General features: G+C 37.2%; 1 protein-coding gene across 3 annotated transcripts in view; it reads right to left on the reverse strand.

Annotated features, from left to right (window-relative positions):
* The window catches only part of MED10 (mediator complex subunit 10), a 129,465-nt gene extending 101,864 nt beyond the window's left edge, over positions 1 to 27,601 (reverse strand). Inside the window, exons 1-4 of one of the 3 annotated variants that reach the window (XM_072605388.1) lie at positions 27,326 to 27,580; positions 25,832 to 25,915; positions 22,624 to 22,726; positions 13,017 to 13,089 (exon numbers count right to left, since the gene is read on the reverse strand). In XM_072605388.1, coding sequence (XP_072461489.1) covers positions 13,018 to 13,089; positions 22,624 to 22,726; positions 25,832 to 25,915; positions 27,326 to 27,447 — 381 coding nt within the window. In that variant the 5' untranslated portion in view covers positions 27,448 to 27,580 and the 3' untranslated portion in view covers position 13,017. Of the gene's footprint in view, positions 1 to 12,195; positions 13,090 to 18,418; positions 19,187 to 22,623; positions 22,727 to 25,831; positions 25,916 to 27,325 lie in introns of those variants that run through there. The other 2 variants (XM_072605387.1, XM_072605386.1) reach the window with 2 other exon arrangements.
* Positions 27,602 to 27,877: the final 276 nt, after the last annotated feature.

Genomic DNA, 27,877 nt, shown 5'->3' on the forward strand with positions numbered 1-27,877 from the left:
TTTTATTAATCTCTCCTTTGGTTTTCAGTATTTCTAATTTGGTATTTACTTGGGGATTTTCAATTTGTTCTTTTTCTAGCTTTTTCAACTGCAAGCCTAAGTCATTGATCTCCTCTTTCTCTATTTTATTTATGTAAGCATTCAGAGATATAAAACTTCCCCTAATAACTGCTTTTGCAGTATCCCATAAGTTTTGGTATGTTGTCTCACTATTGTCATTTTCTCGAATGAAATTGTTGATTGTTTCTATGATTTCTTCTTTAACCCAACCCTTCTTTAGAATTAGATTATTTAGTTTCCAATTGATTTTTGGTTTCTCTTTCCATGGCCTTTTATTACATGTAATTTTTAATGCATTATGATCTGAAAAGGATGCATTGATTATCTCTACCTTTCTGCACTTGATTGTGAGATTTTTATGTCCTAGTACATGGTCAATTTTTGTAAATGTTCCATGTACCGCTGAGAAAAAGGTATATTCCTTTCTATTCCCATTTAATTTTCTCCAAAGATCTATCATACCTACCTTATCCAGAGTTTTATTTACCTCCTTAACCTCTTTCTTGTTTATTTTGAGGTTGGATTTATCGAGTTCAGAGAGGGGGAGGTTGAGGTCCCCCACTAGTATAGTTTTGCTATCAATTTCTTCCTTCAACTCCCCCAACCTCTCCTCTAAGAATCTGGATGCTATACCACTTGGAGCATACATGTTTAGTAATGATATTGCTTCATTGTCTATGGTGCCTTTTAGCAGGATATAGTTTCCATCCTTATCCCTTTTGATTAGATCTATTTCTGCTTTTGCTTTGTCTGAGATTAGGATTGCTACTCCTGCCTTTCTTACATGAGCTGAAGCACAATATATTCTGCTCCATCCTTTGACCTTTATCCTATGTGTATCCCCCCGTTTCAAATGTGTTTCTTGTAATCAGCATATTGTTGGATTATGGCTTTTAATCCATTCTGCTATCCGTCTCCGTTTTATGGGAGAGTTCATTCCATTCACATTTACAGTTATGATTACAATCTGTGTATTTCCCTCCAACCTCTTTCCCACCATTTGTGCTTTTAGCTCTCCCGTCTCCCTTCCCCTCCTCAATAGTATTCACTTTTCTCCCCCTCCTCCTGCAGCCTTCCCCTCCTTCTTTTGACCCCCCTCCCTTTTAGTCCCCTTTACTCTTATTGCTTCTTTCCTCCCTTTTAGCCACCCTCCCCTTTCTTCCCCCTTCCCCTCCTACTACCTATAGAGCTAGTTAGGATTATCTACTTAAGATTATTGTTCCCTCCTTTGAACAAATCAGATGAGAGTACCTCTCAAACAATGCTCATCTCCCTCCCCTCCTTCCCTCTACTATAGTTTTGTACTTCTTCCTGTGATATAATTTGCCATTTTCTGCTTCCCCCTTTCCACACCTCCTATTACATTCCCTTCTCATACTTAAATCATATTTTTGACATGACATCATTTACTTTATGCCCGTTCCCTCTACATATATCCCTTTTATCATAATAGCTGCACAGTTCTTAAGATTAACAGGTATCATCTTCCCTTATAGGCAGGTAAACAGTTTGCCCTAATTGAGTAGCAAGTTTTTGTTTTTGTTTTTTCCCCTCTGTTTACCTTTTTATGATTCTCTGGAGACCTGCATTTGAAGATCAAATTGTCTATTGAGTTCTGGTGTTTTGGTCAGGAAGCTCTGGAAATCCCTTATTTCGTTGAATGACTTTCTCCTTGCCTGAAATGTTATGCTGAACTTTGCTGGGTAGTTGATCCTTGGTTGAAGTCCCAACTCCTTTGCCTTACGGAATATTGGGTTCCAATTCTTTCGATCTTTTAATGTAGAAGCTGCAAGGTCCTGTGTGATCCTGACTGTGTGTCCTTGATATTTGAATTGTTTCTTTCTGGCTGCTTGTAGTATTTTCTCCTTCACTTGATAGCTCTGGAATTTGGCAACTATATTTCTTGGGGTTTTGACTTTGGGATCCCTTTCGGGAGGGGAACGGTGGATTCTTTCGATGACTATTTTGCCCTCTGAGTCTAGTACTTCTGGACAGTTTTCCTTGATGATTTCCTGGAAGATATTGTCCAGACTCTTTTCTTCATCATGGGTTTCTGGCAGGCCAATAATTCTTAGATTTTCTCTCCTGGATCTATTTTCCAGGTCAGTTGTTTTTCCAATTAAGTATTTTACATTTTCTTCTATCTTTTCATTCTTTAGATTTTGTTTGACTGATTCTTGTTGCCTCATTGAGTCATTAGTTTCTACTTGCCCAATTCTAATCTTCATCATAGTGTTTTCTTCAGTTAGCTTTTCCATCTCCTTTTCCATCTGACCAATTTTTCCCTTTAAGGAGCTATTTTCTCCATTTAATTTTTGTACTTCTTTTTCCATTCGACCAATTTTCCCAGTTAGGTTTTGGGTTTCCTTTTCCATCTGATCAATTTTCCCAATTAGGTTTTGGGTTTCCTTTTCCATTTGATTAGCTCTTCCTTTTAGGGAATTATTCTCTCCAGTTAATTTTTGAACTTCCTTTTCCATTTTTTCAATTTTCTTTTTCAGGGTGATGTTCTCATCAGTGAATTCTTTTTTTATAGTTTTAAAATCATTGGCCAGTTTTTCTTTTATATCCTTCTTCAGACGTTCCAGGTAATCTAGTTGTGCTTGTGAGAAATTCATAGTCCCATCTGAGGTTTCAGATGGAAGTACAGTCTCAGCTCTAACCTCTTTGGTGTTTGTGTTTTGGTCCTTATCCCCATAGAAAGATTCTATGGTTTTTTCACTTTTCGTCTGCTTTTTCCAATTCATGATGTTGGCTGAGTGTTGTAGCTTTTGGTTCTTTCAGTCAGAAGGTACAGATCTTTAAGTTGAGCTGATGTGTGTCTAGGCTAAAAGCAGGCTTTTGTTTTTTGTTTCCCAGATCAACCCTGGGGTTAGCTTGTTAGGTATGTGGGAGGGGTGGTCTGTCCTCAGGATATCTCCTCAGCTGACTTGAGGCAAAGGCAAGGTCAGGGGATGGTGATCCCAGCTTCCCTATTGTCTTCCCTTTTCCCCTGGAGGGCTGGGGCACGCCTAGAAGCTAACGCATGTTCCCGCCCCTCCTGGGGCTCGTCTCCCGGCTCTGAGGCTTGCCTGGGTCTCAGTGCGAATTTTCTCTGCCCTGGGTCATCTGTCCCTCCAGCCGTCTCCGCCACCGTAGGAAGAATCCCCCTTTGCCACTTTTCCAGCCTCTGGTGTTATGAGACCACCCGCCCCCTTCTGCTGTTCCCACTGATTCAGGATTAATCTGGGGAAGAATTTTATGGTTCCCTCACGGTCATCAGGGGGGAGGAGAGAGCACTTACTGATCACTCTGCCATCCCAGTTCCTGGAAGTTCAAGTAGTGACCCACCGAAGTCCGTCTTCAGGCTGAAGATCTCAAGGGCTGCTGCGCTAATGTCTGGCACTCAGCGGTTCTCACCGGCTCGGCCTGGCTTATCTCCTGCTCCGCTGGTCTCGCCCGCCACTCTCGGGCTCCTCTGGTCCCCTCCGCCCTGCCGCGCTGACCGCGCTGCGCTGTGCGCCGGGGTCTTACCCCCGCGGAACAGATCCCTCCCGTGGACCCTCCGGTCCAGCCTGGGCTCCGAATCCATCAAAGTCCATCACCCACTGGATTCTACACCTCCAAAGTCTGGTCAGACTCTCCCCCCAGAGATATCCAGAGGAGTTTTTCCAGGAGCTTAGGTGAGTTGTTGCTTTCACTCCGCCATCTTGGCTCCGCCCCCCGAATGCCAGCATACAAATTCTTAAAGGAAAAGTTAAATGAATTATAGGAAAAAATAAACAGTAAAACCACACTAGCAAGAGACCTCAACTTTCCCCTCTCAGAACTAGATAAATCTAACCATAAAATAAATAAGAAAGAAGTTAAGAAGATGAATAGGATTTAAGAAAACTTAGATATGATAGATCTCTAGAGAAAACTGAATGGAAAGAGAAAGAATATACCTTCTTCTCACCTGTATGTAAATTTGCATGCAAATCTAAAACTTGACCATGTATTAGGGCATAAAAACCTACAACCAAATGCAGAAAAGCAGAAATATTAAAAGCACCCTTTTCAGATCAGAATACAATAAACGTGAAATTCAACAAAGGGTCTCGGAAGCAAAGATTAAAAATTAGTTGGAAACTAAATAATCTAATCCTAAAGAATAGGTGGGCAAAAGAATAAATCATAGAAACAATCAATAGTCCCTTAAAGAGAAAAAGAACAAGACAACATACCAAAATTTGTGCAATGCAGACAAAGCAACACTTGAAGAAAATATTAAGTGGAGGGGCAGAGCCAAGATGGCGGAGTAGAAAGACGCACATACACGTAGCTCCGAACCCACAACCCATAGAACATCTGTAAAAAGAAACTCACAGTGAATTCTGGAGCAGCAGAGGCCACAGAACAGTGGAGCAAAGGAGATTTCTGTTCCAGAGGGACCTGCAAACCTCTCACAAAAGGTCCTTCACTCCGCGGACTGGGAGCCGAGCACAGCCCTGCCGCGGCTGCGGCACCGAGAGGAGCCGATTTGAGCGGGCTTCAGGGATGGGATCGCCAGTGGCCGCGGGTCCCTCCACCCACAGGTGACAAGGGTCGGTGAGAGGGTCTCTTCAGTGGGTCAAGAGCGGAGTGAGGAGCCCCCATGACTCAGGCCCCCTCGGGAGGCACCAACGGAGGTGGGAGCAGACCAGGGCTCCCCAAGCAGGCACGAGCCCGGATCCATTGTTGAAGGTCTCTGCATAAACCCCCTGAGGGAACTCAGCCCATGAGGTGGCCCTGCCCCCACCCGGGCAGCTGAACTTGATCTCACACTGAATAGCAGCCCTGCCCCCGCCCAAAGCCCTGAGGCTGGGAAGCAGCATTTGAGTCTCAGACACCAAGTGCTGCCTGGGAGGATCAGGAGGTGAGGTGGGTGTGAGGAGAATATTCAGAGGTCAAGTCACTGGCTGGGAAAATGCCCAGAAAAGGGAAAAAAACCAAGACTATAGAGGGTTACTTTCTTGGTGAACAGGTTTCTCCTCCCCTCCTTTCTGATGAGGAAGAGTGGTGCTCACCATCAGGGAAAGACACAGAAGTCAGGGCTGCTGCATCCCAGCCCACTCAATGGGCTCAGACCATGAAAAAGTTCAAAAAGAGCTCAGAAAATTTTGATAATTATATTAGAGAGATGGAGGAAAAACTGGGAAGAGCAATGAAAGACATGCAAGCAAAGTATGATCAGCAGATCAGCACCCTGCTAAAGGAGACCCAAAAAAATGCTGAAGAAAATAACACCCTGAAAAATAGGCTAACTCAATTGGCAAAAGAGGTTCAAGAAGCCAATGAGGAGAAGAATGCTTTCAAAAGCAGAATTAGCCAAATGGAAAAGGAGATTCAAAAGCTCACTGAAGAAAATAGTTCTTTCAAAATTAGAATGGAACAGATGGAGGCTAATGACTTTATGAGAAACCAAGAAATCACAAAACAAAACCAAAAGAATGAAAAAATGGAAGATAATGTGAAATATCTCATTGGAAAAACAACTGACCTGGAAAATAGATCCAGGAGAGACAATTTAAAAATTATGGGCCTACCTGAAAGCCATGATCAAAAAAAGAGCCTAGACATCATCTTTCATGAAATTATCAAGGAAAACTGCCCTGAGATTCTAGAACCAGAGGGCAAAATAAATATTGAAAGAATCCACCGATCACCACCTGAAAAAGATCCAAAAAGAGAAACTCCTAGGAATATTGTGGCCAAATTCCAGAGTTCCTAGGTCAAGGAGAAAATATTGCAAGCAGCTAGAAAGAAACAATTCAAGTATTGTGGAAATACAATCAGGATAACACAGGATCTAGCAGCTTCTACATTAAGGAATCGAAGGGTGTGGAATAGGATATTCCAGAAGGCAAAGGAACTAGGACTAAAACCAAGAATCACCTTCCCAGCAAAACTGAGTATAATACTTCAGGGGAAAAATTGGTCTTTCAATGAAATAGAGGACTTTCAAGCATTCTTGATGAAAACACCAGAGCTAAAAAGAAAATTTGACTTTCAAACACAAGAATGAAGGGAAGCATGAAAAGGTAAACAGCAAAGGGAAGTCATAAGGGACTTATAAAAGTTGAACTGTTTACATTCCTACATGGAAAGACAATATTAGTAACTCTTGAAACTATTCACTATCTGGGTAGTGGGTGGGATTACACACACACACATGCACACACACACGCATACACACATAGCGACAGAGTACACAGAGTGAATTGAATAGGATGGGATCATATCTTAAAAAAAAAAACGAAATCAAGCAGTGACAGAGAAATATATGGGAGGAGAAAGGGAGAAATGGAATGGGGCAAATTATCTCTCATAAAAGAGGCAAGCAAAAGACTTTTTTAGTTTGGGGAAAAAGAGGGGAGGTGAGAGAAAAACATGAAGTTTACTCTCATCACATTCCACTAAAGGAAGGAATAAAATGCACACTCATTTTGGTATGAAAACCTATCTTACAATACACGAAAGTGGGGGATAAGGTGATAAACAGGGTGGGGGGGATGATGGAAGGGAGGGCATGGAGAGGAGGGTGCAATTCAAGGTCGGCACTCACGAGGAGGGACAGGATCAAAAGAGAGAATAGAAGTAATTTGGGGCAGGATAGGATGGAGGGAAATATAGTTGGTCTTATACAACACGACTATTATGGAAGTCATTTGCAAAACTATACAGATGTGGCCTATATTGAATTGCTTGCCTTCCAAAGGGAGGGGATGGGGAGGGACGGAGGAAAAGAAGTTGGAACTCAAAGTTTTAGGAACAACTGTCGAGTACTGTTCTTGCCGCTAGGAAATAAGAAGTACAGGTAAAGGGGTATAGAAAGTTATTTGGACCAACAGGACAGAGGAAAGGATGGAGACAAGGGCAGAGAGAAATGATGGAGGAGAGAGCAGATTGGTGATGGGGGCAATTGGAATGCTCGGTGTTTTGGGGTGGGGGGAGGGGATAAGGGGGGAGAAAATTTGGAGCACAAAATTCTGTGAAAATGAATGTTAAAAGTTAAATAAATAAAAAAAAAGAAAATATTAAGTCTCTATATACATACAGTAATAAAAGAAAGAGCAGCACTCAACTAAAAAAATAAAGATAAATTTATAATCTCAATTAAACACCAAAATGGAAATCATGAAAATAAAAGGAGGTATTAATAAAAATTGAAAGTTTAAAAAAAAATTAAGCTAATAAATGAAGCCAAGAACTGGTTTCATAAATAAAATAAAATCGTAAAACCATTGGTCAATTTTATTTTAAAAAGAAAGAAAAACCAAATTACCAGTATCAAAAATGAAAAGGGTAAATGTACTGTCAATGAAGATGAAATTAAAGGAATTATTAGAAGTTATTTTACCCAGTTACATGCTAATAGAACTGATCATCTCCCTTTGACTCAACAATACCACTTCTAGGTCTTTATCCCAAAGAGACCATAAAAACAGGAAAAGGACCTACATGTATAAAAATATTTATAGAAGCTACTTATATGGTGGCCAAGAATTGGGGAATAGCTGAACAAGTTATGGAATATGAATGTAATGGAATACTATTATTCCATAAGAAATGATGAGCAGGGGGACTTCAGAAAAACCTGGACTTATATGAACTGATATTGAGGGAAGTGAGAAGCAGAAGATTTTACACAGTAACAGCAACACTGTGCAATGACTAACTTTGATTTACTTATCTCAAGTTAACAATGCAGGGATCTAAGACAACTCCAAATGACTCATGATAGAAAATGGCATCCACATCCAGAAAAAGAACTATGGAGTCTAAATGCAGACTGAAGCATACTATTTGCTCTCTCTTTTTTCCTTTGTTTTTGTTTGTTTCTTTCTTCTTTCTCATGGTTTCTCCCATTGGTTTTAATTCTTCTTTACATAATGACTAATATGAAAATATGTTTAATATGAATATATCTAGAGAGAGCCTGTATCAGATTGCAAAGCTGTCTTGGGGTGGGGGGAGGGAAGGGATGGGGAGAAAATTTGTAACTCAAAATCTTATGGAAGTGAATGGTAAAAAACTAAAAATAAATGAATAAAAAAATTTTGGAAAAAGAAAAACCTCCAAAGGGAGGAAAAGTACAGAGAAGAGAACAGAAGGACAGTCAAAGAATCTTAGACAGATAGCACAGCTTGGAAAGTTACATGCTGAATATTTATTATATATTTAAAAAGAAAAGCAAGCTGAACATAATAAAGATCTGTGGTTTCAATTCCAATAAATAAATAAATAAAATTACTTCTGTGACTTGAAAATAATATAAAATTGGTCATCTAGGTGAGATGGATGATTATTTATAAAAATAAAAATTGCCCAGATTAACAAAGGAGGAAATAGAATAAATAACTATCTTAGAAAAAGAAATTGTAGAAGCCATAAATAAGCTCCCTAATAAAAAATCCCCAGGACCAGATAAATTACAGTTAAATTAATCCCAATGCTAAATAATTTGAAAAAAATATTTGGATAAAGGAGTCCTACCAAATTCCTTTTATAATGCAAATATGGCTTTGATACCTAAACAAGGGAGAGTAAAAACAATAAAAAAGAAAACTCTAGGTCAATTTGCTGAATGAATATTTATGGAAATTTTTCAAATAAAATATTAGAAAGAGACTAACTCACTAAGTTATAAAGATTCTACAAAATAACCAGGTGGGATTTATATAAAGAATGCAGGGTTGGTTCAATAATAGTAAAACTATAAGCATAATTGATCTTATTACCAAAAATAAGAAACATCATAATTATGTCAATAGATGCAGAAAAGGTTTTTTACAAGTAGAAAACAGGAATAAATGGAATGTTTCTTCAAATGATAAACAACATCTATCCAAAACCAAGATCAAACATTATCTGTAATGGGAATAACCTAGAAGAATTCCCAAGAAGATCAAGGATGAAACAAGAATTTTCATTATCACCATTATTATTCAATATTATATCAGAAATATTTGCTATAGAAATAAGAGAAGAAAAAGAAATCAAACAATTTAGAACAAACAATGAGGAAACAAAGCTATCACTCTTTGTAGATGATATGATGGTGCACTTAGAAAATCCTACAGAATCAACTAAAAACACTAGCTGAAACAATTAACAACTTCAGCAAAGTTTTAGGATACAAGTAAGCCCATATAATTTATCATCATTTCTATTTATTACCAACAAATCCCAACAGCAAGAGACAGAGAAATTCTACTTAAAAGAATTACAGACAATATAAAATACTTGAGAGTCTACCTGCCAAGACAAACTGGAAGGATCATAAGAACATAATTTCATTTTTTTCTATTTAATTAGATTGAATTTATTGGACATATCTGTATTGGTTATTATATTTTATAATTTTATTTTTTTTCTTATTAAACACATTTTCACCTTGGTCATGGTGCACAGAAGAATTAAAATGAATGGGAGAAAACACGAGAAAAACCATAAGAAAACCAAAACATAACACAAGAGAACATATTCTACTTCATTCTGTGATCCAATTTCATAGTCCTTTCTCTGGATGTGGAAGGCATTTTGCTTCAAGAGTCCATTGGAAATGTTTTAGGTCCTTGCATTGCTGCGAAGGACTGAGTCTACCAGAAAAATTCCTCATGCACTGTGGTTGTTACTGTGTATAATATTCTCCTGCTTCTGCTCCTTTCACTCAGCATCAGTTCATATAAGTCCTTCCAGGCCTCTCTTTTCTTAGAGCATAATAGTATTCCATTACATTCATATACAACAACTTGTTCAGCCATTCCCCAATTGATGGGCATCCCCTTGATTTTCAATTCTTGGCCACAAAGAGAGTTGCTATAAATATTTTTGTAATGTGAACACAATTTCAAAACACTATTCCCACAAATAGACAAATCTAAATAATCAGAGAAATATTAATTGCTCATGAGTAGGCTTAGCCAACAAAAAAAAATGGAAATTCCACTCAAATTAATTTACTTATTCAGTGCCACACTGATCATACTATTGGGGAAACTAGAAAAAATAATAAAATTTCTTGGGAAGAACAAAAGGTTAAGAACACCAAGAAAATCAATGAAAAAAAATGTGAAGGAAGGTAGCCTAGCAGTACCAGATTTCAAAGTATATTACAAAGTAGTAATGATCAAAACAATCTGGCTAAGAAATATAATGGTGGATCAATGGAATAGATTAATTATATAATACACAGTAGTAAATCTACTACAATAGCACTCTAGTGTTTCATAAACCCAAAGATCCAAGCTTTGGGGGCAAGAACTTACCATCTGATAAAAATCGCTGGGAAAACTGGAAAGCAGTTTGGCAGAAATTAACCATAGACCAACAATCCATACCATATACCAAAATGAAGTCAAAATGGGTACATGACTTAGACCATTCAAAAGGCCACAATTGAGGATCTAGTGGGCCACATGTGGCCTCTAGGTTGCAGGTTCCCTACTCCTGATTTAGACATAAAGGATGCTATAATAAGTAAATAGGAGGGCATGGAAAAATTTACCTGTCAGATCTACGGATGAGGGAAGAGTTTATGATCAATCAAGAGATAGAAAGGATCACAGGGAGTAAAAGGGATCATTCTGATTACATGAAATTACAAAGTTTCTGCACAAACAAAACCAATGCAGCCAAAATTACAAGGAAAGTAGGAAACTGAGGGAGAGGGGATTTATAGCAAGTTTCTCCAATAAAGTCCTCATTTCTAAAACATATGAGGAATTGATTCAAATGTGTAAAAATTAGAGCCATTCTCTAATTCACAAATGATCAAAGGACATGAACAGGCAATTTTCAGATGAAGAAATCAAAGCTATCAATAATTACATAAAAATGCTCTAAATTACTATTGATTAGACAAATATTCATTCAAACAATTCTGACATACCACCTCATACCTATCAGATTGACTAACACTACAGAAAAGGAAAATGACAACTTGAGGGGGAGAGGATGTGGAAAAAAACAGAACAGTAATGCTCTGTTGTTGGAGTTGTGAACTGACCCAACAATTCTGAAGAACAATTTGATATTATGCCCAAGAGACTATAAAACTGCATATCCTTTGGCCCAGCAATACTACTACTAATTCTATATCCCAAAAAGATCAAAGAAAAAGGACCTATATGTACAAAAATATTTATAGGTATTTTTTTTATGGTGGCAAAGAATTGGAAACTGGGAGCATACTCATCAATTGGGGAATGGCTAAATAAAAATTGTGATATAGAAGTGTGATGGAATACTATTGTGCTATAAGAAATGATGAGCAGAATGGTTTCGCAAAAACCTGGGAAGATATATAAACTGATGCAAAGTGAAGTGAGCAAAGCCAGGAGAACTGTACATAATAATAGCTATATTGTAAAGATGCCTGACTGTGAAAGAATTCACCACCTCTAATCAATACAAGACAATTCCAAAGACCCTATGATGAAAAATGCTATCCACATCCAGAGAGAGAACTGATGAACTCTGAGTGCAGACTGAAGTATACATTTTCACTGTTTTTGCTTTTTTGCTAATATATCTAGCATGGAAATATATTTTGTATGCCTGTACACGTATAATGAATATACACCTTCTAAAGGGTGTGGGAGGAATGAGAAAGAGGAGAATTTAGAACTTAAATTTTTTTAAATGAATATCAAATTCTTTTTTAAACCAAATAAAAAAAATTAAATGAAGGGAAGGTAATTTCTATAGTTTTTCAGCAAGAAGGACAACAGAAGAATGAAGTGGAAATGGGAAATATTTAAACAGGAGGAAAAAAGAGAGATCTCTACTTAGGATAAATTCCTAGTAAATCAAGGAAGAATAAAAATAATTTATCTAAATAACTCACTATTCAAAAAGTCTAAAAATATAAATTACCCAAGAATTCCAAGTTTGTTTTAAAAAAATGCTAGGGAAATTGATAGAGATAATTAGGTTTAAGCTAGTATCTTACAATACATATACATATTGCAAAATAATTCAATATTGGATTTAAATTCATATGACTTGAGTGTTAAAGATGATATATATTTTTTAATCTAAAGAGAAAAAATCACATACGTTTCATAGCTACAGGTGGGAGGGTGAATTGTTGATCAAACAAGAGATAGAGACAATAACAAAAGATAAAAATAATTTTGATTACATCAGAATTTATTTGCACAAACAAAATTAACATATATAAGATAACGGAAGCAGTAGCCTGAGAAAAATATCTTTGTATCAAATATCTTTGATAAGAGTTTCATAACAAAGATACATAAACAACTAACAAACACAGAAGACTAAAGGTCATTCCCTGATAAGAGGTCAAAGGATATAAACTGAACAGTTCTCTGAAGAATTGTAAACTACTAACAACCATATAAAAGGATGCTACGAACCACGAATAATGAGAGAAATAAATGGCAATCAAACAACTTTGAGATTTTACTTCACATCAGAAAATCGGCAAAGATAGCAAAAAAAAATCAGAATAGTCATGTTGGATGGATTGTAGAAACAGGTACACTAATGCATTGTTGATGGAACTGGGAAATAACACAACCATGCTTAAAAAGTAATGTGGAATTATGTAAAAAAAAAAAATAACTAAAATGTTCATACTCTGACTCAGATTCTGCTAATGGGCACGCACTGTTAGGATGTTAATCACAGAAGAAAAAAAACTCCATATACTTTAAAATGTTTATAGCAGCAAGACCTGGAAACACTGTAGATGCCCATTAAATGGAAATTGGGTTTTTAAAAAGTGTTGCACATGAATGTAATATCATTGTTGTAAGAAACAGAAGGCGGGAAAAAGCACAGAAAGATGTATGGTCAAGAATTTCCCCATCTAGGAAATCCTGCCTCTCCCTCCCCAAACAATGGGATAAGTTCTGTACCAAAGGAAGAGCCCAGGGAGCTCCAAATTGATTATAGGTATTAGTTTAACCAATTGAGTTACATACATTACAGAAGGTATGATGGATTCCTGCCAAGAGTTAACAATCTGGAGCACCAGTCAGACCACAAGTTGGATCCCTGCAAAAAAAAAAAAGTCCCTGTGGAAACTTTAGAAAACAAAGGAAGGAGGAGCTACAGTGTATCACCACTGACTGGTGATTATTTTTGGTTTTCTGCTTAGTAATGAGCTTGGGCATTAAGCCAATGTTATACCTAAACCTAAGTTTGTGTATTGATCATGTACTGGTTACACATGGGTCATGATTTTCTTGTCGCAGTTTTCATAGGTCAGTCATAGGTCATAGTATCTAAGTTTTGACTCAGTGTCTAAATTATGATTCAGTATCTAAGTTATGATTTTTAACAGGTCACCATGTTCAGGCTTCTACCTTTCACAGAGTTTAAGTTTTTATGGCTTTTCACTTATTACTGTATTTTATGACTTTTTCCCAGTTGTGATCCCACAAAAGCCTTATGTAAACTGATGCCAAGTTAAATAAGCATAGCAAAGAAAATAATACGTGTAATTATTATAAGGAACAAGGAAACTATCCAAACTGAATATTCAGAAACTATAATGGCCAAGTTTGGCCCCAAGGAGAGATATAAGAAGACAAGACTGCTCCTTTTTCCCCTTGGCAGAAATGGAAATCCACCAGACTTTACAATGTGTTGGCTGGTTCTGCTGGCATTTTCTTTTAACTTTCTTCTTTAAAATGTTTTCTAAGTGATGGCACCGTAATGATAATTTAAATGAGGAGATCTTTCCCATCCATTAATAGGCCCATGTGACCTGCCTAGGTCATATGGAAGTCTGAGTTACATAGAGCTTGTGGTGGGAGGAGCTTGCTGAATGGGTGGAACAGGAAGAGGTGCAACTAAAGCAGAGCTGGGAGGAAATTGGTAGGAGCTAGGAAGGATGCAGGCTGCTGGCTAGTGTGAATGAAAGAGTGTGTTTGTGATTTTGTTAAAGGGGGCCTGCTTATGATTTGTTTAAGAGAGCTGGTTTGTGGGAAGCCTAGCATGGGGAAGACTTGGGGATGGTGTTTGCATTGTTACTGTGTATAGATTTGTTATGTTACTATGATGGATTTGGCTTTCTAGTGTCTGCATATATGTTTTGGTTCTGTCTTCCATGTAGAGAGTCTGTTGTACTTTGCCATTCAGAACTGAGCCAGGATATTCAGATATTCATGGCCACAGTAGGCACTGTGATTATAGCATTGGTGCTACAGGCTCCTGGGAGAAGAGGGAGTGCTGAGAGGCAAGGAGGCTGAGGAGGAAGAATAAAAAGGTGAGGATATCAATAAAAATATCTCCTTAAAAAGTAGACCTGAGATTTATAAATATATTGCTATGTTTAAAATCGTATCATTTAATATCACAAACCTGGTGAAAAAGTACACACAATTTTTATGACATGAAAAATGGTTACTTGATGTCTCTTTCTTTTGTAAAGGTTAAATAACATAACCAAGTGTTGTCATGAACCTTGTGCAGGGTCTTATCTCACAGCTGGACTACGAAAATAGCCTTCTCCACATATCCATCTCTTCTCCACTCCCACCCATGCTCTTCTTGGTTGCTATCAAAGTGATTTTTCTCAAGTGCAGGTCTGACCATGTTGCTCCCCTTTTCAATAAAGTCCAGTGAATAAAACACATCCCCAGGGTCAAATACAAATGCCTCTGTTTGGCTTTTAAAGCCCTTCAGTCTGCCCCCTACCTTTCCAGTCTTCTTACTCACACTCAGTCTATGGTCCCATGATTCTGGACTCATTGTTCTTCATACCTGACACTCAACCTTCCAACTATGCTTTTTCACTGCCCAACCCTCAGGTCTGGAATTCCTATCTTCATCTCCACTTCCTGACTTCCTTCAAGTCTCAGCTAAAATCCTATCTTTTGTAAGGAGCCTTTATGGATCCTTATTGTTAATGCCTTTCCTCTAAGATTATTTCTAAATTGTCCTGTATATACTTTATTTGTACATGTTGTTGTTCAGTCATTCAGTTGTAGCTAACTCTTCACGACTCCATAGACCACAGCACTCCAGGTTATCCTCCACTCTCAAAATTTACCCCACTTCATGTTGTTTCCATGATAATATCTGTCTCATCCTCTACCATTCATTCCCTTTTTCTTTTGCCTTCAATCTTTCCCAACATCAGGGTCTTTTCCAAAGAGTATCATCTTTGTTTTATGTGGCCAAAATATCTGAACTTGAATTTCCCTTCCAGGAAATAGCCTGAATTAATTTCTTTAAGTACTGACTGATTTGATCTCCTTGGGGTCCAAGAGACTCTCATGTCTTCTCTAGCACCACTCTTTGTACATAGTAGTTTGCATGTTGTCTCCCCTCATTAGAATGTGAGCTCCTTGAAGGCAGGGACTGGTTTCATCTTTCTTTGTATTCCCAGAACTCAGCACAGTAGTTGGAACATAGTAGGCATTTTATAAATACTTGTCAATTTGACGTGACTTGTAATTCATATAGGAGGATGTCAATAACTAAGGTTGATTTAAACAAAATTTCAAAATACTTTATTTCAGAAAGAAATAAAAATATTGCCAACCTTCTATTGCAGAAACCATTAGTACCACATATTCAGAAGCAGACTTGAGGGTAAATATGACTATGTATGTTTGAGGTAATATTGATGGAAAAATAAAATTCATTTTACAACCTCTAACTTGAATATAATGATCTACCATGAATAAAGAATTGTTTTGAGTTGTTTTTTCAATGGGAGAAGGGGGGAGGATAGACAGGTGGTAATCTATTAATTACATAGATTTTCTAACAACTTGTACAAATAACTAGATGTGGATATGGTTACAAGTACTATCCATAAGCAGCCTGGGAAAGGCAGATGGTGTTGAGCGGAAAAGAAGTTTGAAGAACAAGATTTCTCTGCCAGTATGATATACTTATTCAGCAAGAAAATCCACAGGGTTGGCTTCATCACCACCATGATGTCCTAACCAGCCAAAGATGTAAAAATTTACTTCTTTTTCTAATTTAGTGCTAATTATAATGAATAAACAACATTAGGAAATTGGTAAACAACTACATACTACAAGTACATGTGAATAATTAAAATCATACATACAGCAATTTGATTTGGGTCCTAGACAGCACTAGAACTGAAAGTCCTCAAGGTCTTCAAGAATACATGAATAACAAAGGGCACTTGAATCAGTCCAATAAACAGTAACAAAAATACAAGACTGTCCCATAATTAAGAAATAACAGGGAATTGGTTAAGAGCTTAAAAAGTAATTGCAGTAATAAGGAAATTGGGTAATTAGAGTGGAGGTTATAAAATCTATACTAAAGAAGGATCAATAGAAATGTTGCATTAACGACATAGAAAGATAGGTTAAAAACTACCCTAGAGTTGTTGGAATAACTCCCTAATCTAAGTTTAAAAAGCACTTTCCTCAAAATAACCTTATGAAGTAGGAAGTGTTAGCATTATCCCAATGATATACTAATTTTATAAATGAGGAAAATGAGATTCAGGGGAGGCTATAACTTCCATGATCACAGGGCTAGTAAGTCTATTTCTGATTTTTCATCCAACTCGTACTGATGTCTGTCAACGTCCCATCTTGGGCTAGTTCGAAGGTTAGGATCCAGTAAGTTTCATTTAAGACAGTAAAAATACAGTGGAAAGGATATTGGATCTGGAATCTGGAGACCTGGGTTCAAATTCAGGTTTGACAACTTACATGTGACTTTGGACAAGTCAAGCTCTCTAATCCAATAAAAGGAGGTTAATATTTATACTACCCTGAAAGTCAGAGTTGTCAGAGAGATCAAATCAGATTATGAATGTAAAATTCTTTGTAAAATCAATCACAAATTAGAATGTAAAGGAAAAGAAACTGAAGTTCAGAGTTAATAAGAAGCCAGATTTCAAATCTAGGGCTTTTTCTACCAAATAAAGGACTCTTTCCAGTATATCACAGCTGCTTCTATCTAACTTACAATGTCCAACACATCAAATTGGACAATGACTGAGGCTGAAAAAGGTTTGACCAATAAAGGACAGCTGACAAAGGAAAGCAATCTTTAACCTCACAAATGAAGTGTATTTTGGTAACTTCAAAGGTAAGAATAAAGGTGACTTTAATTACCATCTTTTCCCAACATTTTCCCTATCTTTGATTTTTCCCCTTCTTCATCCATTACCTTCAACTTAGAATTTGAGCTACACTGATACCAATACTCTTATCAAAGTAGAACCTACAATTAAACCTGGATAAGTAAAATTCATATGCAAATTTCACTATCAAGACACACTTAGTTTTAGCAGAAGGGACTGATTTTGAACATAAACAGAAAATTTACTAGGGTGCTTGTTTTTTTCTTTTGCTAAGCACAAGTTACAGAAACCACACTCTTAAGAGACAAATCAAAGCTAACTATATTAAACAGAAAATGACTAGGTATTAAAGTGACATCCTTTTCATGACAGTACTACTTAGGTATCATCAGCAGAATGAACTTTCCAAGTTTTTCAAGTAGTCATAGTAACACAATGTAAACTGACCTAACCATAAGCACTCATCTACATTTATTCTCTTACAATCAACAGCAAGTATATCATATAAAGGCTGGCTGGGGCAGGTATATTGCCCCAAGAGAAGGGTCAATCAAACCTGAATGCACGGTACTGTAACAAAAAATACCAATCAGAATATAAATTATTACAACTTCTAAAACCAAAATTACTCAACAGGTCTCAAAAAGGTATAACTACCACAATGATAAAGTATATTAACATGCTTAATAATTTTTTCAACTGCAAATCACTCTAACCTAGTTATAAGTGATAAGCTGCTTTAGAAAGCAATCTATATATGAATGGGTTATATAAAATGCAAATGTGATATGAGATTTGGCTAACCAAAACATTTCTTTGCTTTCTGCTTTGACAGTCTACTGACAAGAAAGTATCTCAAACTGTACAGTTGAATGTTAACCTTTTTCCAAAAGACATAAAGTGAAATTTGACAGTTTATGTAAGGATATACTTAGCAAGAAGTATATGCTATGATAATCATAAATTTCTACTTTTAGCATATCTCTCCATATGCAACATAAAATTTAAGTCACTAAAACAGAAGGAATTTAAGACTGTCTTGGTCAATATTTAAGCTATTTCCAACGATAGTAAACAAGTGAGTACATGTAGCAAAGGGGATAAATTAGGATTTCAGAAATTTTGTTGTTGCATGTTGATAGAATATTAAAGAGGAAAATCCTTGAGACATGTTTTCAGATAAATTATAGGAATACTATTAAAACAAGACAAAAATGGATTGAAAGCTTATAAAACAGAGTACTATAGACTGTGGAAATGTTACGAAGGAAAAATTAAATGAATTAGGTAACAAAGTATCTGGAAACATTTTATTACATATACTTGGCTTAACTGAAGTAAATGTAAATATAGTTGCACTAAAAACTTCAGTTATGCATCAAAATTAAACTGTACAAAATACAAACACCACTAATCACATGTAAACCACTTCTACAACAGACCCCCCCCCCCAATTTTCTACAATGAAAAATGGAATGAAAAGTACACAGAGGAAAACCCCACCATCAGGTGGAATTTTTAATTCTTCCAACTGTTCTTGACCAGCTTACAAAAGCAAGATGACAATGATAGTTATTTCCCATGGTTATCTTTGTTCCTGTGTACAATTTCCCCATCCAATGTCAACTCGCATTAAAGAGATTATGAACCATTAATACTCTGGCACTTGACAATAAAGACTTTCATTTTAGTCCTAAGAAGTACCATTCATGGAAAGAGAAATGCTAGCTAGTTATACATATCCTCTATAACGAAGAGAAGGCGCCAATGTCCAGTGATGTGTTCTTTCTAAACATAAAGGTCTTGAGAGAAAATGTAATGTCCTTGAAATAACTGTTCGAGATTCACATTTCAAGAGCACTTTCATCTTAAGCACTGTCTCCTCAGTCAAACATTTCAAAAAGGCATGACAATTCAGCGAAAGTCATAAACAGGTTTCTTCAGACACAATGAAAGCAAGCTGTTTTAAGAGGGGGGATGATCTTCACCTCGGATACTTCGATATTTAGCCATGTCTTCTGGAAAAACTTTAGAAAGCTCTTGAATTAACAGGCTTTTAAATTTCTGTGAAGAAAAATATAAAATATCAAAAGATATCTATTTTTGATCTATCATCTAAGTCAGGCCTGCACAACCAGCATCCCATGACAACTGCAGAGGATGTTTTCCTCTGAGGATGTTTTTCTCTAATTTTCGCTGGCCATCTGAAATCCTTTAGCATGCCATAAGCAGCCTGCAGGTTATAAGCAGCCTGGGGCCATAGGTTGCATAGGCCTGATCTAGATTAAACTTTACACAGAACACGAATGCTACACAACGCTTATAAACTAAACCAGATCTACTCAAAAGTATTCATACAAAATTGGCCTACACTTTATTAAACCTTAACATGCATGGTTTGTTAGTGCTTACTGATGTATTTGACATAAGACTTATTTTAGCCTAGAAAAACTGGTTTCAAATTAACCAATTTAAAAGTTTCTTTCAAGATGATCTCAACAATGTATATTCATTCAAATGATGATTCCCATCCACCTCCCCACCCCCACACCAACACATATCCTTCTTGCTTCTTGTAAAAGTACCTTCTCTCTGAAGGGAAACACACAGCTGGAATTAATTTTGGTAGACAACTCACGTAACAGGATTTCACAAGTAAGATCTAATTAAGTAACTGTACGTTCTAACTATACCAAACTTACTGTTTGCAAACAGTTCATAGATCTTCAGAACACCTGGGAATCTACTACAAACATCATGACATGAACTGGCATTATTTTAATTAAATTTTCAACAGCTGCCCCTTTGTATAGTAAATAAGTTTTTTCTTATATATAATTTCTTATATATAATTCCAAGAACTAAAATATTTTAAAATAACAACTCACATTTGTATAGAGTTTTAAAGTTTATAAAACCTTTTCCTTATAACAACCCTCTAACACAGACAGTACAAATACTTTTTCTCCATGCTGTAGATGGGGAAAATGTAGAAGGGAAACAAGGCTTTGGGATGTTAGAAAGCAGGTGAGACTACACAACTACTAACGTCACTAGATGAAGTGGGAGATGAATCCAGGTAACCTAAATTCAGCAATCTATCCACTTTGCCACACTACAACAAAATTCAAGTAATATTCAAAGTCCAATTCTACAATAATAATAAGAAAGTTTTGATAAAAAAATGTCCTTTATAACAAAGGTCCATACTTGAGAAAATAAAAGTATGAAAGAAGAACTATGAACTATGAACTGTGATGTCAAATAGTCAAAAAGTGAAGAAAATGAAAAACCATGATAAAGAATGCCACAATGAAGACAAATGACTAGTCATGAAGCATTATTACATTCAGTGAATTTTCTGAACTGTCCAAAGAGAACTAAGTTAAATATAAAAATTGTCACAATGGCACATAAAATCACTCAGTGGATGCCTAGACAGACACCCAGAAAATGCTTGGGCCATAGTAGTCATATTGGTTGACACTCAAAAGTTTGGAGTAGCCAGGCCTCTTGCAAGCTCTTTAAGGATAGGGCCTATTTCATTTTTATCTTTGTCTACGCAAAGCCTAGCACAATGCTTGCCACACAGGTGTTTAACAAGTGATTGCTTCTTGATTTATAAACAGCAATAAGGATGTCAGATGGATAGCAAAATATTTAAAGCAGTCAAACTATCATTAAGTTCCAAATTACAATCATGTAAGTTACATATGGTTTAATAAGGATTAAAGATCTACCCTTAATTAAATTCCAATACCTGAACTCATACTGATTACACTATTACCCTGGTCCAAAAAAAAAATGAATAAACAGTATAGTTTCAAATAGGGAAGAATGAAAAATGGACCTGCAATTACACTTATTCTTAAAAAGAAAACAGAAGCTTATTCTCCAGTCTTCCCAGGTAAACTATTCAAAGTATGTGATTATCAGTAGTGTCAGAATTTGAACAAAGCTTTTGCCAACATTTCTTGAAGAAACGCTGCAAAACAAACAACAGTATATTACTGAGCATTCCTTTCAAGCCAAGAGGCAAAAGAAATTCAACCATCAGGGTTCAAATATTATTTTTCCTTTGATTTGCTCACCTTTGCTAAGAGGTTTTTTCAAAAACTATTACATTCAGAGCTGCTGTGTGTTCTGCAACACTCTGACCCTGATCTATGAATCTATATAAAATAGATGAATTACTTTTTTTTCCTCCTTGGGGAGAGATTAACTATAAGTAGTGTTAATACTAACACTTTAAACAACTGTCTCTGATTGAAAGAGACAGAGACATAAGCAGAAATTTTGAGGTAATCTCAGATTAGTCTATTGATTTTTTTCTAAGGGAGAGAAAAAATTCCTATCCTTAGATGCAGAATTTGACACATAGTTGGTAATATTTTAACTATTATCAATTACCTACACAGCACAGTAGATAAAGTACTGGAATTGGAATAGGGAAGACATGAATTCTAATTCTGTCTCAGATATTTACTAGTTGACTAACCCAAGGCAAATAATTTAATCTCTCTTGACCTCATTTTCCTCATCTGTTAAATTGGAATAGCACCCATCTCCCAGGGTTATTGCATGGATCAAATGAGACAGCACATGTAAAGGGCTTTGCAAACCTTAAAGCACTAACTATATAAATGTTAGCTACTATTTTAATTACTTTTAAAACAAAAAGCAAAAGTTACACAGGGGAGCTGGGAATTATGACAAGTAAGAAAAAAGCAGTTAAGAAGAATGTGTAACAAACTTGCAATGAAAACAGAAGCTGGAGACTTTTATGGGAAATACAAAAGAGTGAGATATTAAGAAACATAATAAACCTGGGGAATATAAATATGGAGGTAATTTTTAGTAGGGCAGCCTAGAAAATAGTAAAATAAACTACAGTAAGTAAGCAAAATGGATAGTGCTAGACCTACAGTCAGAAAGATCTAAGTTCAGATCCAGCTTCCAATACTTAGTAACTATATTTGTCATGTTCCTACCAATAACAACTTAACAATAACTGTGACAATAATAATGTTGATGACAATAATGATAATAATAGCATTCATACAGTATGTACAGGGTTTGCAAAGAGCTTTACAAATATTGTCATCTTATCTTCACAAAAACCCTGGGAGATAGGAGATATGATCCCTCTCTCACTGAAGACAGAACTAAGGCAAAAAGAGGTTAAATGATATACTCCAGGCTCACACAGTTAATAGTTATGTGAGACCAGATTTTAATTCAGATCTTGAATGCAGATCCAGTCTTCTAGCCACTGTTCCACCAAGCTGCCTGAAGACAGCTAAAATTAATCTGGATTTTATTGGGCTGTTTATTTTTACCTAACAGGCAAAATTTCAGAAATCCTAATTATGAAGTATTTCAATTCTTCCTACACTGAAGGAAAATAACAACAAAAAAGATAGAAAAAGCAGACTCTTCTCCTCAAATTTCTCTTTATACAAATCCTGAAAACTTTTTTCACCACATCATGACAATCTTACCTTCATAGTGTCAATTTTGCCTTTAACTTGTTCATTTTTGGCTAGAGCTCTCTCTAAGCACTCTTTGGTGTACAGCTGGGGATTGCGGCCTTGATCAATATATCTGAAAATATGAAATACCCCATGTTAAATTGTCATTGAAAATAAAATACTCTGAAAAACAAAGTAATTAAAACATTAGCTATATGAAAAGTATAGCTGCTAAGGTACTCTCTGTCAAAAGAATTCAATTTACAAAATGATTTAACCTATAAAAGCATTAAAGATACATTTTGTAATTTGAGTGTCAAATCAATTGTTTCTTACACATTTGACCAAGAAGTAGATCAACTAAATTTCTGCTAATACCAATAACTCAAGAATCAAAGAATATATCATTTCTAACTTAAATATGTATCAAAACTCTATAATGACATTTTTGTCAGGCATTTTGATTTTTCACAATTATTTTACTTCTGTTAATTCAGTTTAATTCTCAAAACAATTTTGTGAAGTAGAGTACACACTGCACCCATCTGATAGATGAGAAAGCTAAAACCTGAAAATGTTAAGTGATATGACACATGATAATTATGCTAACACAGGGCAGTTAGTAGTAGAACTGAGCCTATGATATAGGACTCAATTTGGGCCCAGCCCTATGCTGATGCTATTATTACTGGCTTAAGTTTAGCATAAATTCCAAGGATACTCTCCAATTATAACTGTCTGCTGTACTGCTTCTAAAAATTAACCATTACTCCCCTAAAAATATTTTAGTTCTTCTAGTTTTTGAGGATTCCATTAAGACACACAACTTAGGTCAGTACACATATTTTAACTTTGCCAAAGTTTTTTTTCACTTTTTCACATGTGAAATAATTTGGCCTTATCCTCTAAAAGTTAAGCTGAAGTATCCAGTAATAAATGAATAAATTAACAAATTATGCTAAACCCAATTCATATTGTGCAGGATACAATTAAAGTTACTTCCAAAAGATTTAAATGTTACAAAAGTTATTGTTTATGACAAAAAACCTGGTCTTGAATTATAATTATATAGGGCAGCCAATTTTCTGCTTCAAAAATTGGCATATTCTATAAATTCCACTTAAGTTACATTTCAGGGAGCAGGTGGAATGAAAGAAACAGAATTAACCAACATTCCAAACCCAATCCGTCAAGTTCCAAAGGAGAAAATGGGCAGCCTTGCATAACAGGGTCAATAACAACATGTGGTGGAAAGTTTTGGGGTGGGTGCAAAGAGCATTCAGGGGCCGGAGAAACAAGCAAGACAGAGCGAATAAATAACATCTTCCTTTGAGGGTAGGAAACATAATATTTCGGTCTTAGTATCTCCCAGTTCCTTGCATACAGTTGGTACTTAATACATATTTCTACATTCAGCCAATCAGTTATAGCATTTAAAGATATACTGTCTGCTAGACATAGTGTTAGGTGCTAGGAATGCAAATACAAAAAGAGCCTCTGCCGTCAGAGTTTATACTCTAAGGGGGGAGGGGCACAAAAGGAGTGTTAACATGCTCAGATAAGTAAACATAATATATACAGGACATACACATCTGCTATCCAGAGTCAACTGGAGTCAACTTCCATAAATCACTTATTTATATTGTAAGCAGCTCCAGGACTGAATGCAACAAAACTTGAGAGTTTGTTTGCTTGTTTCTAAATCTCCTCAGTACTTACTGTGTTACTATTTGCTAAACGACTACCTGATCACCAGATGGATAACTAGTTACCCTTCCACATCATAACTTTCTCCATTGAGGTTTCAACATATCTTAGGTCAGCATAAGAAATTAAATGGGAATTTGGGGGGAGTTTTGTGGGAGTCAAAGAAGACACACAAAGGCCAGCAGATGACATGGAAAAATACTTAACCCAAATTTTACAATAAGATACTGTAAACACCCCACAAAAGAAAAAGCAAAAATTCAGACTTCTTCTCTGGTACAAAGGGAGAGCCAAAAACTTGACATGGATTTTCTAGACTGGATGTTCCATATCGCAGGATCACCATGTCCTTAAGATCTGTGATATACAAGGGACAACTGTATAGCAATCACCTTTGTATCCACAGGTAGAAGAAAAGACTAATTTTAAAGCAGCAGTTCCTTCTCCATAATGCATGCATACCAACAATGTGCTTGCAATCACATTTTTACTCTTCAGTGCCTACCCCTGTTTCTAACTTCCTCAAAGACTGATCACATACCCCACATTACTACTTAAAGAACTAGACTCAATCCCTGTCTATCTGCTTTTGTTTTCTAGTAGTCTAAGATCATACCATATATTCAAAGCTCTACTTCAGAAGGACCTTTCACCCTTATCTGCTAAAGCACTATTCTTAATCATCACTGCAGGATGTTTCTTCAGCTACACTGTTTCTATAGTACTCTGTGCCCTCAGCAACAGCAGCAGCAACAGGCTCAAAATCCCATGTTCGAACTATATTGTCAACTTCTTGGAGTCCATGCTGACACTAGTTTTCACTTCGTGGACTACAGGAAGCGGGAGAAAAATGAGCCAACAGCGATCAGAACTTTCAGTTCTATTTCCTGTGCTTATTGATTAGCTGCTAAACTAGGATGTTTCCATTATAAAATACAGGACAATATAACAATTTCCACTTCTGCACTTTAACATTCATGAAAAATCTGCTAACTTAATTTTTAAACAGTAATTTAAAAAGTATATATATATATATATATATATATATATATATATATATATATATATATATATACACACACATACACACACACACACACACACATATAATCCAGTTCCTCTAAGACAATAATTATTCCATCATTCCTTTACCAATACAAATTGTCACCTTCTCTACAACTTACAGTCTTAGAGAGTTGCCTACAGTACTAAGAGGTTAAGTGACTTGCCCAGGATCACACAGCCAGTATGTGGCAGAGGTGGTATGTGTCTAACCATTTATCCATTTATGTAGACATGAAAAGAAAGATCCATAAGGAGAAACCATTAGCTCTCTCTATAAAGAAGGCTTAAGTACTTGTGAGGGTATTCTGTTTTTAATAATCCTTATTCTATATGAATACTCTGTCAATTTTTAAAGATTCCGGAACCTGGCAATTTTTTAGAAAAGGATTATTTAGGTTATTTCTGTGCTTGTACTCTAGTTACTCAAGAGTTTCAATATTAAATTAACATCAAAAATTATACTTACTCAAAAACTTCTAAAGGAACACTAATATCATGAAGCTGCTGTCGACACTTGTCAATATCCTGTAAGCCAGTCACAATAAAATTCCTAGGCATGAAACAAAAATTAAATCTGCGGTTAGATACTTGAACCACTAACCAAGCCCATATTCTTCCAAAACATACACACATACATATACACATGCACATAATTTAGATAACTTGAACTCAATTAGAGTACTTTCCCTATTGAATCACTGCCTTGTCATGGTGAAGGGGCTTACATAGTTCAGTGAAACTGTAAGTTATGCTCTGCAGGGTTACCCAAGATGAACAGGTCATAGTGGAGAGTTCTAACAAAAGGTGATCCCTGAAGAAGGAAAATGGCAAACCACTTCAGTATCTTTGCCAAGAAAACCCAAAGACAACAGTGGACAGAAGAGCCTGGTGTGCTATGGTCTATAGGGTCATGAAGTCAGACACAGCTGAACCATTGCCACTTTGGGGTCACTTTGTGACCTTAAGCTTGTTGCTTAATGTTAATGGACTCAGATTTTTCATCTGTAAATTGAGGGAAAATGGACCACATGACCATTATGAACCATTCCAGATCTATGATTCTGTTTCTTCTATTCATATATTCATATACGCATGTACATGTATGTATATGTACACACTTCCACATATCCACATAAAAATTTGTAGGAGTGCGTATATGTATGCACACTTCTATATTATAACCATACTCACCTCCTCTACACGTATATTTAGTAGTGAGAATATATATAGCGTATATATGCATACATGTATAATATAGTCCTAAAATGATCCTATGGTGATTATAGTCTCTTCTCCAGAAGAGTTGAAGTATAGGAGACAGATACACACATTCATATACAAATCTCTCTACGTATTATTCAAGCCTGTAACTTCTTTCCTATAGGTTCACCGTATTAAAAGCACAGAATTAAAATGCTCAAGAAAAACTTGTCGATGTGATCCACTTCTCTTCTGTCTACAAGCCGGAGATTCCTGGACAGGAGGAGCTCTCCAGACCCATAAGCACCCCTGCAGCTGCCCCTTTCCGGCTCAGACTAGACTTTCAGGAGACAGTAACGACTCACGCGTGCAGAGTAAGAGAAGATCTACAACCCCAACAGGTAACAGAAGTACGCGTATCCCCACTTTAAAAATGGGAAAGCCGGGCCTGGGAAGCTCCGTGACTGGCCCAAAGTCACAGCAGTCAGTCTGCAAGGAGACAGGGCAGAACCCACGGCTCCAGTCGCTTTCCCATCACATCCAGTCCCTGGCCATGGCACCTCACCGGCTTGGTTTTAGGGCAAAGGGCTCTTCCCTGCTGCTCTGCCCCCTCCTCCAAGCCAGCGGACAGAGAAGGCTCCCAGCAGGGCTGGCCGGCCCGCGCCCCTGGGGCTTTCTCTGTCTTCTCCAGGTAAGCTGCCGCCCCAGAGCCGGGGGGCCCCGGGGAGAAGGGGACAAGGGGATGGGGGGCGACCCTCACAGCTTCTGGTTGAGCCCCGCCTGGCTGCTGGGCTGGAAGTCGCTGACGATGATGCCGAGCTGCCGGATGTTCTCCACGAACTTCTCCAGATGCTCCTCCAGGTGGTCAAACTTCTCCGCCATCTCCGGACCCCGCGCAGCCGCCGCTTCTTGGACCCGCACCAGGGAGACCAGACGCCCCCTCCGCCGTCGCGGCCGTCGCTGCCGCCGCTCCTCTTCCTACTTCCGGCCAGCGGCCCCAGACACTTCCGTTTCCGTTCGTTGTCCCGCCCCTCTCGGCCCTCCTCGGGGCCTGGCCGGAAGCTGGGTGTCAGGCTCGCACCTGTGTCCCCCTCCCCCTCGTCTTCCTTCTCATGAAAGCCCCAAGGAAAATGGAGGTATGTCTTTTAAGCCCCTAGCCAGCCCGGTGTCGGGCTCGCCTGATGAGGGGCAGTGGGAAGACGCTTGGACTCCCAGGCCCGGTTAACTCTCTGTGTGACCTTGAGCAAGTCACTGCACCCCCTGGTCCTCAGGCCTCTGGCCTTGCGAAGGGTGAACTAGACTGGTTTACAGC

Source organism: Notamacropus eugenii, chromosome 4 (assembly GCF_028372415.1).
Source record: "Notamacropus eugenii isolate mMacEug1 chromosome 4, mMacEug1.pri_v2, whole genome shotgun sequence".
NCBI lineage: Eukaryota > Metazoa > Chordata > Mammalia > Diprotodontia > Macropodidae > Notamacropus > Notamacropus eugenii.